We start from the raw sequence: 16936 nt of genomic DNA, 5'->3' as shown, positions 1-16936 counted from the left end.
ACACAAGTGACACCGTTATTTTTGGACAAATGTCCCCGAAAAAACCCAATGCGGGAAAACCAGTGCAGCTATTTTGAGGGTTTATTATTATGCAATTTTTCCTCGAGTACAATTGGGTGCCTAACCGACTCACCCGACAAAGAAAAATACACGGCAGCAATACCTTTATATTCGGAAACAGGGATTCAAAAAACATGTCCCACAAAACCCTCTCCGGCAACTCTGAAGCTCAGCGTTTGCCCTTCTGGCCTCTGCGTAAGCCTCCTGCTGACATGCCTCAGCCCCAAGATCCTCTGTGTCAGCCCTCTGAGGCACTGCGCAACCTCTGGGACCCTCTGCGTCACTCCAGCAGCCTCTGCGTGGATGATGCAGTCCCTCTAGCCTCTGCATTGTCTCTGCTGAGCTCTACGTGGCCTGAATTGGCTGCTGCTCTCGCTCTCCCAGCTTCTGCGCTAGTCTCTCAGTACTGTCTCTGCCTCTCTGTCCAGTACTCACTACCCCTCGTTGTTGATCACTAATTCACTTTTGCTTAGCAACCCCGCTCTAGAAAAATGAATGATTGATCGCTCTGGTGTGTTCTCCCACTGACCCTCAAGCCTCTTCTTATACTTTTCTCGTTGGTGCTTCAACGGACGAGATTAAATTTCTAATCAACGGTTGAGATTAGATTTGGCTTGATCCATGACTTTTGGAACCTTCTAACCTAGTTTTATATTAATACCCATTAATATTTTATTTTTCCTAAGTTTAGACTTAGGAACTCCATTAAAAATATTAATTATTTTAATATCTCCCAAACCGGGCACAATCTGTCCAGACTCCAAACCATTTCTGGGTCTTGGAGATCTCATGTGCTTTAGCCTCTCCACCCATTTTCATGGCTAGAGCACATCCGATGCTACCCCAAATCAACACTCCCTCTTAACGAGGATTGTGTTCTAGTAATACTCCACACTGAGCATCACCCTGACCATCCGGCACCAGTACCTATTCTGATGCTAGGCCTCCTCGCCCAACATACTCTGCATTGTTGCATCCTCTACTGCTGCCCATGTCTCTGCCACTGCCACTGCTACATCCGTATGACAGCTCCCTCTGCATCCGTGTTGTTGGTCCATCCTCCCAACGCTGCATCCCCCTCTCATCATGTTGCATCGTGCTACTGCAAATTGTGACTGCATTGCAATTCAATTACTGAGAAGTAAGTAACTGATCCACCCAACTTCTGACATCCCTATCATGCTAGAAACACTCCCGATGTTGAAGCTCTCTCTATCGCTAACAAGTGCTCCCTCTACTGACCTCTGCATTGTTGCAACAACTCCCTGCATTTCGCACCGTTGCACACCTCTCTATGCCATCCTGCACCGTTGCACACCTCTCTGTGCCATCTTGCACCATTGTAACACTCCTATGCCTCTCGCACTATTGTAGCCTGCTAGCCTTGCGCTGCCCGGGGACTCCTGAACTGTAGCACTCCCCGCGCTTCATCCACATCCGTCTCTACCTGCATCTGCCAATCCTGCTACTCCTCTTCAGGGCTCCCATAACAAGGTATAATCCAAGAAGTTGGGTACCTCAAGGATCCTGCCCCTCATCGCTTGTAGTCCTCCTGACTACAGCTTGATGTCTCCCCACTTCTTCTCAAGTGGCACATGAGCACTCATGGCACAATCGTCATCCTCCTCGACTTCTTTCTTTGCCTTCGTTGGCGCTGCCTTCGAGTCAAAAGCCTCTCCCTTACTCTTCTTCCTCGGACACTGGTTCGCATAGTGACCCAGTTCCCCACAATGGAAGCACTTGACCTTGGATAGGTCCTTCTTCCTCTTCTCTTGCTTTCCCGCAGATGCTAGAGCCGCATCCTCTTCCTCTTCCTTCTTGATCCTAACCCCTTTGCTGCTACTCCCCATCTTGGTCAGCCGTCTGATCTCTTCTTGACGAAGAGTCGCCCACAGTTCTTCCCAATCTGGAAGACTCGCCCTACCCAGTATGCTTTGGACAAATGTCTCCCAATCCTCGAAGATTGCGTTAAGTGCGGTCCTTACCATCAACTCCTGATCCGACATGGCCCCTATGGAACTCAGTTGGTCACGGATCTCCTTCAACCGACCGAGGAAGACATCTATCTGCTCTTCCTTCTGCATCTGGTATGACCTTAGTTGATTCTCCAGGAGCATCTTCCTCTACAGGGAAGTATGCTGGTACAATGTCTTCAAAGTGTCCCACATCTCCTTTGTTGTTTCCTTCTCGGCAATATGTGGGACCACATGATCCTTGACCCCATCAAGGATGATACACTTTGCCTTAGCCATTGCCTCCTCGTACCCTACATTAGCTACCGGGTCAACTGGGATAGCGATCACTCTCAAGGTGAGCCCTTGATATGATGTCTATCTAGAATGGACAAAATCCTGGCCTTCAAGACCACAAAGTTGGACGCTCCGTCCAACCTGTCCTGACTCCTGATCTCTCAGCCCATTCACGGCCATCTCACTGCTCTTCTGTCAACTCCTCCAAGTCTCTCTACTTCCCGCCTGGAAGTTCTTGGTTCGACTCCTGCTGAGTCTCTCAACTTCCCACCTGGAAGTTGAGAGTTTGACTCCTGCTAAGTCTCTCTACTTCCCGTCTGGAAGTTCTCGGTTTGACTCCTCCAAGTCTCTCTACTTCCCGTCTAGAAGTTCTTTTCTGGACTCCCTCTGAGTCTCGATTTCCCTCCTGGTCCGAATTCCTTGGCTAGAAATCCGCCTCGGCAGCAACTTCCTCTACTTTGGTCTTGCCCTATTAGGTACTGTTCTGACCACAGTACCCCACCAGCTTCGCTCCCGCAAATTGCCTTCCTTCGCCCCAGCAACTGAAGCACTGAGCCTCTAGGCTCTGCGCAATCTCAGCTACAGCAAAAATAGCTCCCTCAACCACTGCATCAACCCTCCTAGTCTCTGCGTGGTTGTACATGAGCCTCTCTCTACCCTCCTCAGCCTCTATGTTGGCCTCTCTCTGGCCCGAACTGATGATGCAGTCCCTTTGCATCAACCCTTCCTCTGTTGCTTCTGCAAGGATCAGCTACTGTCACTCGGGACAGCTGATTCTGCTGCAAATGCTCTGCTTAGTTGATGCCTTCAACTCTCCTGTGATCTGTAACCACGCTCTGATACCATGTTGAATTTTCTAAGTCTATCCGTTAGAAAATTAATCTATATTCTGCTTGTTTATTTCTTCTACTTGTAAATTCTGAACAAGTTATTTAAAACATTTAAATACCGAAATAAACACAATACAGTCACAACATCTACAGATCATCAACTAAAAGAAAACAAGCACACAAGTGACACCGTTATTTTTAGACAAATGTCCCGGAAAAACCCTATACGGGAAAACCGGTGTAGCTATTCTGAGGGATTGTTATTATGCAGTATTTCCTTGAGTACAACTAGGTGCCTAACCGGCTCACCCGACAGAGAAAAATACACGGCAGCAATACCTCTATATTCGGAAATAGGTATTCAGAAAACTTGTCCCACAAAACCCTCTCTGGCAACTCTGAAGCTCAATGTTGGCCCTTCTAGCCTCTGCGTCAGCCTCCTGCTAACCTGCATCAGCCCCAGGCCCCTCTGTGTCAGCCCTCTGAGGCATTGCGTAGCCTCTGGGACCCTCTGCGTCACTCCAGCAGCCTCTGCGTGGATGACGTAGTCTCTCTAGCCTCTGTGTTGTCTCTGCTGGGCTCTGTGTGGCCTGAACTGGCTGCTGCTCTCGCTCTCCCTGCTTCTGCGTTGATCTCTCAGTGCTATCTCTGCCTCTGTGTCCAGTACTCACTACCCCTCGCTGCTGATCACTGATTCACTTTTGCTTAGCAACCCCACTCAAGCAAAATGAATGACTGATCACTGTGGTATGTTCTCCAACTGACCCTCAAGCCTCTTCTTATACTTTTCTCGTTGGTCCTTCAACGGCTGAGATTAAATCTAATCAACGGCTAAGATTAGATTTGGCTTGATCCATGACTTTTGGAACCTTCTAAACAAGTTTTATATTAATACCCATTAATATTTTATTTTTCCTAAGTTTAGACTTAGGAACTCCATTAAAAATATTAATTATTTTAAAATCTCTCAAACCGGGTACAATCTGCCCAAACCATTTCTGGGTCTTGGAGATCTCATGTGCTTTAACCTCTCCACCAATTTTCATGGCTAGAGCACATCCGATGCTACCCCAAATCATTTATGAGGACACCAATCCTTTCTAAGTACCAAATTACAAAAATTGCAGGCTCCAACATGTCAAGAAGATGAGGACACCAATCCTCGATAATCACCAACTTACAACTTCTGTAGGCACCAGGCTACAGGAGATTTAAGTCTCCTAGCTGAGCTCCAACTCAGCACCTTCATAGGCACCAACTCACAAGAGACTCCAATCTCTTCAGCTGAGCACCAACTCAGCAATTCATAGGCACCTACCTTTCTTCAGTAGGGATTGTCACCCGACAATGACATCCTTAGGTTTGCACCTTCGATCTTAATTACAGCCACCTGTCCTACTCCTCTGTCTTGTCCTAGTACTTGGTTCTGTCGTCAGTTTTCCTTAGCTTTTCTTGCTTTCCTTGGCCTATTCAACAAAAGTCTTTTGTATGCCTTTGATCTGCTCTTCTTAAGTAGCCCACGATCTTCTTGCCTTACTTCACAGCTGTAGCTTGTTGTTCACAAAAGTCTGTTTACCTGCAACCTCCTCAAGACATCACTTTTAACCTTGCTGTTCACTGATCAACTATCGCTGCCCCCTTTTTAGACTTATTGTCTATCCAAAACAAAAGTCTGCCTACTGGCAGCCTATACCAACCTGCTGTCTTTTCTCAAATATACCGTCCAATCTGCGGCCTCCAGAACCTTAAAGATGTGCTCTCTTTTTCTCTTCTAAAACTCATTCCAGCCAGCCTTTCGATGGGCTCAGCCTACTCCAAGAACCAAGAACCGACCTTCTTTTGCACCAGAATTGGGCCTCCTGGATCAGGCCAGAACTCGGCCTCCCCTTGCACCAGACTTCAGTCTTCCTTTGCACCAGGCTTCAGCTTCTATGTCAGTCTTGAGACTCAGCCTTCAAAGAGGACAGAACTCGGCCCTTCACTCAATTAAAGCTAGGACAGGTCTGCAACAGAGTTTCATTTGTTCTGCAATAAAATGTGACCTACAACAGGTATAAACTCGGCCCAAACCAGCCTTAACTCAGCCTTCAGAAACAGGCCTGAACTTGGCCCTTAATGCACCAGAATTTAGCCTCAAAAAATGACTAAAATCCTTCCTAAAATATGCCAAAATGCCCTTCAAGAATGTGCCAAAACCCTTCAACAGAGAGCAACTTCAACTTCGCTTCCTTCAACTCAGATTGCCACCCTCAGCTCAGCCTTATCTTCTCCTTTGCTGCCTAAAACAGTCCCGAAAATGTCCTTGAGCGAATTTCCTAAATGACTCCAACTAACGCCTATATATACTTATAGTGCTCTTTGGGGTCCAAACCATCCACTGTGGTGCCAACTTGTCACTGGCTGGGGCCGACTTTTCAAAGGCTGAATAATGAACAACTTTAAAAATTCATATCTCCTCAACCGTGAGCAGTTAGGAAGCGTGTCATATACCGTCAGAAAGGTCTCGGAATGTACGATTAGATTATGTAATCTTCTCCTTCATTTGGACAGGCATTGGCATCAATGACAAACATTTTCAACAACAACAACTACATCTCTTCAAGAACATAGTATCGGTGCTCCATCAGGTTGCCATCACCCTGATTTTGACGTTAAAGTTAGAAGTCACCTAGACAACCATCCATATTGAGCATCTCCCAGCCTAGAGAATGGCAACAACCACATCTCTTTCAGAAACCATTGTTGATGCTCCACCAGGTTGCCATCACCCTCATTTCGGCACTGAAGGTAGAAATCATCAAGACATCTGTCCATGTTAAGTATCCCCCTGTGTACAGAATTCCCACATCGGCAACCAACCAACAATACACCACCACTCTTCGTTGTTTCATTGGGATAAACATTTTGTTTGCTATTTTTTTCAAATTGTTTTCTATCAAATTTTGGGCATCTATTCTATACCACGTCGTTTGGTACAACTTTTGGTGAGGTTTTGTACTAGATGGATAAAGTTTGTTCAATTTACCCATTGATCATTTCTTCCTAAATGAATTGTGACCAATACCCAACATTCCATAAAGAAATTGTCTCTCCGATAAACACTTCAAAATTTAATAAGTTTCTCAAAAATTTAAACAAATTTAAAATGTATGTATGTCTATTGAAAGCTCTATATCCTGTCTGAGAAATTTCTCCTTAGGGCAAAAGTTTTGTCTACACTGCCAGATTTTGCTAAACAAATTATAGGACTTCTCATGGATTGTTAGCCGGTCTGACCCATGTACTGCTAAACTCTGCTAAACAAATCATATGACTTCTCATGGATAATTAGCCACTCTGATCCATGTGCCTCTACTATTGCACGTTTCTCCTTCTTCCCATGTTCTATGCATCTCTTATATATGACTATCTTTCTTTCCATATAAACCACACGTCTTCTTCTTTCCGTACAAATTATTTTGTATCTATGTTTTCCTGTCTCACACATGGAGTGAACCTGAAGAGGTTGTGTTAGCTTGAAGGATGTGAGGTTCACGGTTCACCATAGATGGCTAAACTATTAATGAACAATCCTTCATCAGATTCTCAAGTCTTTAACAATAAAAGTGCATATTGATTAGATAAATGTATCTCATCCGCTAGTGTTGAATTCTTTTCTCCCACTTGGATGGCAATAGACTCCTTTAAATCACCCGAAAGTTTAACCTAGACGCAAATTCTCTTATTGGATTGTGGATGGAAGGCCCTTTTGAGCTAATGGAAAATAAATTTTCCAGAGGATGGGGCTAATCTTTCCAAGAAAAGCCAATATTTGATGACAGGGAACTTGACCCAAATAGAGCACTGAAGCTGGGCAGAAACCTAACAAAGAAATATTCGCTCCAACGAGCAAATACTACAAGGGTATTCTACAGATCCATGGAGCGTACTCCATGATAAACAGGCAACTAGAAGAATCCCTAAATGAAACATGAAGAAAACCATTGATCAAATTCCTAATATTAGACATGTGCCATCCAAATGGTTCCCAACTTCCCACTTCCCAGAACTCCCGGGCCCAAGCAGGGATCATATTTTTTAAATGGATACAAGCAATAAATAACCAACAACAGCATCCAAACTATATTTGAGACAAGACTCTTCATATTCATCAGGAGTAATTTTAATAGGCTATTCAAGAGGAGTAGAGACACTACTCCATAAAATACTTTGGGTACAAACCTGTGGGTCTTCTTGCGCATTGATGCCTTCCCCAACTACTACAGTAATATGGCCGGCAATGGGATTGTGGGCCATTTTGGCTGCCTTACAAGGGATAAGGGCCCAACTTACGAACCACGAACTACAATATATTAATCATGAACAATAGGATAGTGGTAATGGCAGGTATAAACAGTGATAGTGCTATACAAGCCCTCCCTTATTTACCCAATTTGGCCTTTGCTTTTTAAAGCTGCATTTAGATTCTTTCTGATTCTCGTTATTGGGGTAATGAGATATGGCCCTCTACCTCACCACTCTTGGGCATTTCTCCTACTTGAAACCTACGGGAAGAAGACAGCCTAACAGAGTTGTTTCTTTCAACAAGTTGTTTCTTCCAATTCCAACATGGAAGACAGCGCCGTAAGCAGGAGTGGGAGACATATCAAAAGATCATTCAAGGCTTGTACTATAAAACAAAAGCAGAAATCGATGGAGGTGGAGCACCCTTGAACCAACATATTGATGGCTATGCATTTCTATTGTTTTCAGCCATTTCTTCATTGTATGGCCCTATCCTTTCAAGGTTTTTGTGGAGAGACAATGTAGCAGTAGTTGAGGTCTAGGGTCTGCAGTCGGCCTTCAGAGATCCCCATGTTTGCCCAAGGACTATAGCATTAAAGGAGTTAGGCATGTGAGTATTATATCACCATTTCTGCGGTGAAAAGGACTGCTGGATACATGAACCTTATGGTGTTTCTAATTGACAGCAGTCAATTTTACATGAGGATTTCTATTTGGCATGGTTACGCCATAGGAAGGAAATTACATTGTGAGACAGCGTCCTCATAGATCAAGCTTTTTTCTAAAATATCTATACGAGAATGAAAATATGGTCATTTCTCTTCCTTTTGACCCAGAAGAAGCAGTGGTGGACGGTGCACTTGTCATTATGAGAAAGGCTGCTTGCTGATTACCTTCCCATTGGGGGCTGTGCTGTGGTTCTTTTGCAGGTTGTGTAAATGGCCTGTTGCATTTTGGGCATCGTGGTAAAGGCATTTTTGCTGAACATAATCTAAACATGCTGAGCTTTGGATCTTTTCTGGCCATATTTTTCTGATCATTTTTTCCCAAATTCTGGCTAAAAATTTAGAAAAATTGCTGGAATCGAAGTTATCAATTGGTGAGATTGGACAATCCAGGTGCCATAGGGGTTTTTTTGCAGGTGCTGAATCCATTTATGAATTCAAAAATGCAATTTCAACAATGAAAACTTCCAATTTGACCTAAAATTATAAAGCCAGATTCCAGTGATTTGCTGAAAAAAATGTCTAAATCGCACATTGCAATCATAGTAACATGTTAATTTTAGATAACAATGGTAAGTTCTATGCTTAAGAGCAATTTACTTCAATTTTTCTTATCAGCCCAATATCAATTTCCAGATTAGCAATCACATTAACATGATAGTAAACGCAGATAGAACATAAATAAAAAGCAGAAGACAAGCCAAGAGAAGAGGACACAATATTTGGCGGATGCCAGGGAAAAACCCGAGTGTGGGGAAACCTTTTGATCAAGTCTTCTTATTATTCTTCAAAAGTTCAGCAAAGAGAGAGTACAATATACAAAATTCACTTTCCCAAACACAATCAAATCTGTCCAGTCAAACTGAAGTCAAAAGGATGCCCTAACAAGAAAGTCAACGCTGGTCAAATCAGCAGAATTACTCCTCCAAATCAGATCCGTCAAACCCAGTCAATTTGGCCTCCTACAACAGTCCGAATCAGCCCAAAACAGTCCTAAAGAAATCGGTCAAACTTGGTCAACGCTGGTCAAATAGCACATAAAATCTCGGTTTCTGTGCCAAAGAATGTGGCCTGCCCAAACAGAATTTTTCCCAAGAAAATTGCAGTCAAACAAGGTCAAACATTGCCCAGTCAACGTTGGTCAAACTTGTTGCAACTTGGTCAACGCTGGAAAACAGAAATTGCAGTCAACCCTTCACACGTGTGGAGGAGAAGAAGGCTGCCTGAAATTCGTACACCCCAATCAGATGAGGAAAGAGAGGTATGTGTGAGATGATGAATGTCCAAATGAGGTAGATGGTCCTTCTATTTATATGTAACGGTTGAGGGTGAAGAGACATGACTTTTGGGCTTCTGAGCCTACATCAGATTGCTGGCCGACCTTGACAATTTGTCCATAGAAGAAATAAATTCATAATTTCATTTATACATGTCAGAATGAGATGATCTTTAGATCAATCCTACACCTCTCGGAAAAAGGAATCCAACAAAAATATCATCTCCATCATATGAGCTGTCAAAGGTGGAGTTTGGTCCTAGTTGCCAAATTTAACATAACAAAAAGGGTCAATTTTCTTGCCAGTGTTAGTTTTTTTCCATTGTTGACTGTACAAAACAACCAAAAAAATGTCCAAGACAGCCAACAATTCCATTGACCATACTTCAAATATTGTTGTAAACATGTATTTCTTATGAGGAATTTCGAAATAGCATAGACTAACTACTCTGCTTTTTTGCCTTTTTCTGAGCATATTTTCCTGTCAATTTTTCCCGAAATCTGGAAGCCATATGTTGGAATTACAGGTTTGAGCTGTGTAGTCTGCACAATCTGAGTGCCCTAACAGTTTTTTGGGATGCTGAATTCAATTAAACATTTAAAAATGCAATTTAAACGACAAAATATTTCAATCTTGCCAATAATTATATCACTGGCTTTGATGAAAAAGGCAAAAAAATGAAACAATGAGACTGCCCCTTTCAATATTATCAGTGGAAGTTTTGTAAATTTTTATTTGTTCGGTGAATCCTTTTTCCATATTTGAGGTCCACAGTATTGTGAGTATGTGGGCAATACATGTTTGTTGTAGCTTGTCCTGTCTTCAGATATGTAGAATTTCTTGTTTTTGCCTTCAGGTGTTTCCCTTGTTGAGTTATGACTGTTGCCAATGTTGACACCCTATCCCACCCCAGCTAGAGGAACTACGTTTTCGTTGAGAGGTCGGTCCATGGTTTTGAGTATTTTCTGCTTAGTAAGGCATTTAAGGCCAGACAGTTAGGGGCCTGCCTGTTGCTGTCACTGTTTTATTGTAATTGTTTACAGTATCATACTATCAACGAAGCAAATTTCAACATTCAAAATAAAAAGTGAAGTGGATTTAGAGAGAATACTGTGTAAATGGCCTTGTGGAAATTACAGTGTAAGCATAGAGTGATTGAGATCTTGCAAAAAAATTAAAGGTGCATTGATCCTCGTGAGAATAGAGCATCTGAAAGCTGTGTATAAGCATGCAATGTCAACGCAATCCTGAGAAATCGTGAGAAAGTTCTACGTTACAAATAAACAAACAGAACAGAATCTTAAATGCACCTTTAGTTTCTGCAGCTGCTCGTGGGAAACAGACTCGGCTTGGAAATTGGGTTGGAGAACTGGAGTGGCAGCAATTGCAGCTTCCCTTCTTCGATCCTTGTCACCCTCCTCTTCCATATCTAATATAAGATTTCAGATGACAATCGTTTTTCCCTCTTCATAATATCGCTCTCCCTTCAATTTAATATACATGTGAGCTTTGAACTTCAAGGGCTGGAGGTGAACTTTCGTTGCCTGGCTATGAATTTTATTTCAAGGGTGAACAACATTTTCTGTCGGCTATATAGAGGTTATGTGGCTCAGCCATTTTTAATGATTTATTATTGGTTTTAATTAATTAAAAAAATTAGTGCTGGTTTGTTATTACTCTTTTATCTTCGCTACTTATTATAAAGTTCTGTAAATTGAAAATTTGTTTTAATAATTTTAATTGCAAAAATAGTTTTTTTTTCTTCGTTGTAAAATTTTAATGGTAAAAATAGTTATAAGTTTAATCAAATTTTAAAAATTTATTATCTATATTTTTTTATAAATGAAGATAGTAGCTTTTCTAATAAAGATGTCATCTAAGCCCAAAGGGTTAGCTCAATCGGTTGAGCCAACCCTCTGTTGTTAAGTGCCTCGTCAATAAGGAGGTCACAGGGTCAATTCTCCTCAACGCATTTGGGGTTAGGCCCTGATAGTCTAGTCGGTGGGACTTGATCTCCTCAACGTCCTTGGGGTTAGGCCCTGATAGTCTAGCCGGCGGGACTTGATTCCCTTCAGGGTTGATCTACCCAGATTTTCCTATGTGAAACAAAAAAAATAAAGATGTCATCTCATTTTAGTATACCAAGTTAAATGAAGCAAGGAGTTTCAAAAGGTAAAATAAGACAAATGAGTAATTATTGGAAATAAGAAAGCTATTATAAAATATAAAGACCAAAATGAGAGTAAAAAAAAATTGGAACGCTTTGAATCCTTTTTGGAACTATAGTGGTTTTCCGTGGTGTGAAGGTCCTATGTTAACTTGGATTCCATGGTGTGAAGGTCTTATGTTAACTTGGATCTTGAGTGAAATTGATATTATTATTTTATTCAAAACTTGGAAGCATGAAGAGTCCAACATCCTTCACATAGATGGATTCATTTTGTGGTCATCATAGAATAAGAAATCCTCTCGTAGAGGGATTGGAGTAATAACTCGTTATATAAAAAAGAATGTTTCTCCTCATACTTGGCTCCATAAGATAGACCCTCTTAATCTGTACATTTTAATTGAAATCTCTAACATTAATGCTTAGAGGATTTATATCGCAATTTATTATTTGGCACCTATCAACTGTATCTTTTATAAGAAAAACGATGTAGATAGAAATTACCCTTATAATATCCCAAAACACAATATTCACAATCTAAGGACTAAAGGCAATATTCTCTTGTTAAGAGAATTTAATGCTAGAACTGCAACTAATCAAACTATTCTTCTAGACAATGATTCCAACCCTAATCTTCTTTGGCTAGATGAGGATCTTGTTTTAGCTACTAGCTACAAAAGAAACTTTGATGACTTGACCGAAAATTTATTTGGTATCAAGTTAGTCAATATCTATACTTCTCAAGACCTTATAGTTTGCAATGGGGTAATCATGTGGCTACATTCCAACCATGTGACTTGTATTCATAGGCTTAATAATAATGTCATGGATTATGTGATATCCAATACCCTTGTGTCCAACTAAATTGTAAATTTTGACCTCTTAAATGACAATGGGTCTGACTTTGATCATATACTGTTAACCTTAACTCTAAACTTGACCATGCATAAAAGCCACATGCAAGAGAATTGTGAGAATCAGAGGCACCTATTTTTCATTAAAAGTAAAATGGATCTCTTCTTAAAGGATTTAAATAGGGTGTTACACCTCTTAACTTATGAGGATAACATCAAAAACCTTATCATAATTTTACCATGACCCTCTCTGCTTCCATTAGCAAACTCTCTATTAAGGTATCGTATAAAAAGAATAATAGAACTACCAACCCTTGGTATTATAAGGATTGTAAAATTGCTAGAAAAGTTATTAGGAATGCTCCTAATGAATCTTTAAAGCTTGATAAATAAATATTTACAAAGCTCTTATTATAAGGAAGAAAATGTATCATATAAATATAAAGAAAGTGAAATCGTTGCACCTAGCTAAATCTAATTCTAGAAAGTTTTGGAAGAAAATTCTACTATGTAAAACTAAAGAAAATAATTTGATTCCCTTGAAGAACTAGAATTCCTATCTTAAAAGCTTTTATGAATCCCCTAATGCCATGGACACCATTTTGAATGCCCATATAGAGAATGATATGTTTTCCTTAGAAGACAATGAGTTTGGGGTTATCCTACTTGCTAATGGGAAAACTAAGGATATTGAAAGCTATTGAGCCATAATTTTTAAAATGGGAGGGCCTATCATCATCCCTCACATACAAAAGATCTTCAATTTGGTAGTGAAACAATGTTTCCTTAAGCCTTGGACATAGAGCGTTATTGTGTTTATATTTAAAAGTGGGATAAAATCATTCCCTCTAATTATCAAACCATTATGATTAGTCACACTCTAGCCAAGTTGTACAGAAATATTTTGGAGAAGAACAGATAGTCTATGGATAGAAATCCATGGTAAAGGAGCTATCATTCAAGCAAGGTTTAGCAGTTATCATTCAATTGTGGACCACTTTGTTACTTTCAATAACATTGCAGAGGAAAGTTGTAATATAAAACATATCTATTACGTTGTTTTGTTGACTTTAGAAAAGATTTTGCTGTTGTTCCTAAGACAAATATGTGGAAGTGATTGAAAGAGATAATGGTCCCTCTCGAGTTGACGGTTGTGACAAGGATGTACAAGAATGTTATTTCCAAGTTTACAACCATTGAAAGTTAGCCATAAAAAATTAGATGCAATATCAAAGTCAAGCAAGGGTGTCTTGTATCGTCTACCCATTTTAGCATATACATTAATAAGCCAAAAGAGTGTTTGGAAAATGCAAGTTGTGCTGACATGATAGTCACTAGTATAGTCATAACTCTTCTCCTCTATGTCGATGATATTGTTCTCTTGGCGAGGAACCATTACAATCTTGGAAAACAACTAAGAATCCTCTAAGATTTTTGCTCAAGATCAGTATGGTTGTTAATAATGATAAAATTAAAGTCGTGATAATTAAATCCAAAAAAATTACATCAAATATTTTCATATGTGACAACAACCACTTGGAGGAAGTTCGTCATACAAATATGTTGCAATTGATATCCATCACAAGCTCAATTGGAATTATAGCATTGAGAAAAAGATAAATGAGGATGGAAAGCTTATCATGGGCTTGAAAACAATTGTAACTCAGTAGATCTTTGGATATGGATTAAAAGAAAACTCATATATGAGACTCACATCACTCCTGCTATTTTATATGGTTGTGAGGTTCGAGGTTGCAGTGTCTCAAAAGAGTTCAGGAGGAAGATAGAATATATCCAAAAGTAGTTTATAACCTACGATCTCAAGATTAAAAAAATATTCCATGTCTTATCCTCTTTATTGAAGCAAGTATTTCCCCCATTGAAAGTGTGGGTATGACTAGGTATCTTATGTATAAGAAGAAGTTAAACAATATGGAAGTCAAACAGTTTCCTAAAACTACTTCTAACTCTACCCAAGACCCCCACCTTTGACTTAAATGAGGATGGCATAAGGATGCCCAGTCTTGGCTTAACCATTTGGGGGGTAAAGGAGGAGATCATTTTGTAAAATAAGGATAATTTTTAAAATACTATTACTTCAAAATTTCAAGGGAAATTATGGGGTGATAAAGATTTAGAGGGAAAATGCAAACTAATATAGTATAAGAAAGTGATCAACCCCAATCTCGAAAAATCAAAGTGTCTATCTATCTTGACTAATGTTAAGAAAAAATGAAAATTGCTAAAAAATGAACAAATTCGCATAAGCTTCATAGTGAAATTGGGTTTTAGTCAAATTCCAAAACACCATGGAATGAAAAAGGTTACTCACATTCCATTTGATTTTCAAAAGATTTGTCATACTACTAACCTTCTTGACTTTTTAAGTTAGCAAAACTTTTATGATCTTAGAACTCTTCTCTTGATTTTTTTTAGCATATAAATAAAACACTAAAATTTATAAATAATCTCTCAGACCATTCTTAATGGACATCAATCATCAATCATCATTGTCATCACATTAATTTTTCTTATTGTTATTTCCCTTTTATCTCTTTTAATTAATTTTGGTTATTTTCCTTAAATTGTTATTTTTAAATTTAAATTTTATTATTCAATTTATATTGGTAAGAACTTTATTTTAAATTTATTATTGGTAAGAACTTTATTTTAAATTTATTATTTTTTTTTTACAAGTTTTATTATTTTTAGATATTTTTCCAATTTTTATTTTAACGTTAATTTTTATATATTATTAATTTCAACTTTATTTTTTATTTATTTATTTTGAATTTTAAATGTTATTATCCTTCAGCATTATTTTTTATTTATTTTTAATTTTAAATGTTATTATTCTTCACTATTAGTTATTTTCACACATCTCTTAAGTTTTTTTTTTCTTGTCTTTTATTTTTTTTTGTGAAGTTAGGCACTTTGTATTACTTCAAAAGAGAATTACATAGTCAAAAATTAATTGCTTCAGGTTTACCTAAAGGGAAACTAGATCGGAAGCATAGGTTCAGAATTTTGAGGTTTTTGATCCCTTGACTAACTAGAGCATCAAAAATGTAGAAATACATGTAAATAGGTTGAATACCCCAGGTCATGACATACATTGGCAAAATTTTACATTAAGAGTTGTTGAACTAAAACCAAAAAAAAAACTTGCAATGCATAGTAGTTATTAGAGTGAGTCTCTAGGCAGTTGTGTTAGTTGAACATCCTTCTTATCTAGGGAGGAGTGGCTACCTCAACTCCTGATGAGAGTAGTGAGCTTATGATCTATACCATTAATTTTATCCTCTAGCTCTACTAACCTAATGGATTTCTCTTGTTGATTGTTGGCATTGTCCGTGAGAACTTGCCCCATAAGAATTTTTGTATAACAATAGTCATTAACAACTTGCATGTACCCACAGAAATGTGATGTAGTTGAAGTTCCAGTGTCAGGTGCCCAGTCTTGAGTGACTACATCAACATGATAATCACAGGTGCAATGCCTTTTTTGGCACACCTTTACTCCACACATTCAATCTCTTGTCAAAATAACTTAGATATGAGTTTTTGGTAATAAGCCATAGACTCCTGAGCTTGAGCCTAAGCATGGATTTGAGAGGTGGAAGTGATGTGGCTATCCATTTTCCCATAGACAAAGTGTTGGGTATGTGGTATATTTTTTGCACGAATAGCCTCAGGTGTTGTTATGTTGTGCGGAACGTAGCAAGGGGGGGTCACAAAGGGGTCAAGAGCCCCCCCTTTGGGGGGTTTGCAGGGGAGCAATAGCCCCCCCTCCACAGGGTTCGAGGCAGTGCCCAATTTTTATTTTTTTTATTACAGACCCAAGGATTGTGGGCAAACATATCGATGGTTTTGTGCATGGTTTTGGGCATGAAGGTTTTTCCCATGATATTTTGTAGATCTGATCAAGGGAACTACGATTATGATTTAATTTAGGGTTAATGGATTGAGAGTTCATGAATGTTTCAGCATGTATATAGTGTATTGTAACAATGAAAGGAATATAATGAAAAATCAATATGGTTTTCTTGGTTTTGGGTTCCAAAGAAAATTCTCTGTGTATATTTTATGTTCTCACCATTGTATATTTTCTATTTTTTAAAGAATTCATTTGCAGGTAATTTTTGTCTAGGGTTAAAACCTTCACAAAGGAACGCCCCCACCTATCTCCCCTTCTTCCATAAACAAATCATCCATGTTGCATGACAACACAATGAGCTAGGAGGAGGAATAGATGGCAAAGTGAGATGGACTAAGGGCGGGAAGATATACAAAGGAGGTGAATAAGAATCAAAGTATAAGGATGAAACAGGGCAAGCCAGAGGAAGGGAGCTAAAGAGCAAGGAGAATAAGTCAGGTCAGAGACGGAAAGGAATTGCACTACTCTAGTGAGGTAAATCAGAATTTTCATGAGGGAAATAGTGAGATTGCATGGTGTTCCTAAGAAAATTGCATCTGGCAGAGATGTAAAG

At 39.4% G+C, this 16936-nt stretch overlaps 1 protein-coding gene across 4 annotated transcripts in view; it reads right to left on the bottom strand.

The window, feature by feature from the left end:
* Window positions 1-11003, bottom strand: part of LOC149174211 (uncharacterized) — a 130638-nt gene extending 119635 nt beyond the window's left edge. For 2 of the 4 annotated variants that reach the window (XR_016258473.1, XR_016258474.1), the window contains exon 1: window positions 10736-11003. Coding sequence is in view for 2 of the 4 variants with exons in the window: in XM_089422552.1 (XP_089278678.1) it covers window positions 10736-10852 (117 nt within the window). In the remaining 2 variants the exon portion in view is untranslated. The remainder of the gene's footprint in view (window positions 1-10735) is intronic. The other 2 variants (XM_089422552.1, XM_089422553.1) reach the window with 1 other exon arrangement.
* Between the last annotated feature and the right edge of the window lie 5933 nt (window positions 11004-16936).

Source organism: Pinus tabuliformis, chromosome 4_1, assembly GCF_031772625.1.
Source record: "Pinus tabuliformis cultivar Carrire ecotype Pingquan chromosome 4_1, CPIR1, whole genome shotgun sequence".
In the NCBI taxonomy this organism is placed as follows: Eukaryota; Viridiplantae; Streptophyta; class Pinopsida; order Pinales; family Pinaceae; genus Pinus; species Pinus tabuliformis.
The sequence above is the reverse complement of the archived record's forward strand: the minus strand, read 5'-3'. Positions and strand labels throughout refer to the sequence as shown.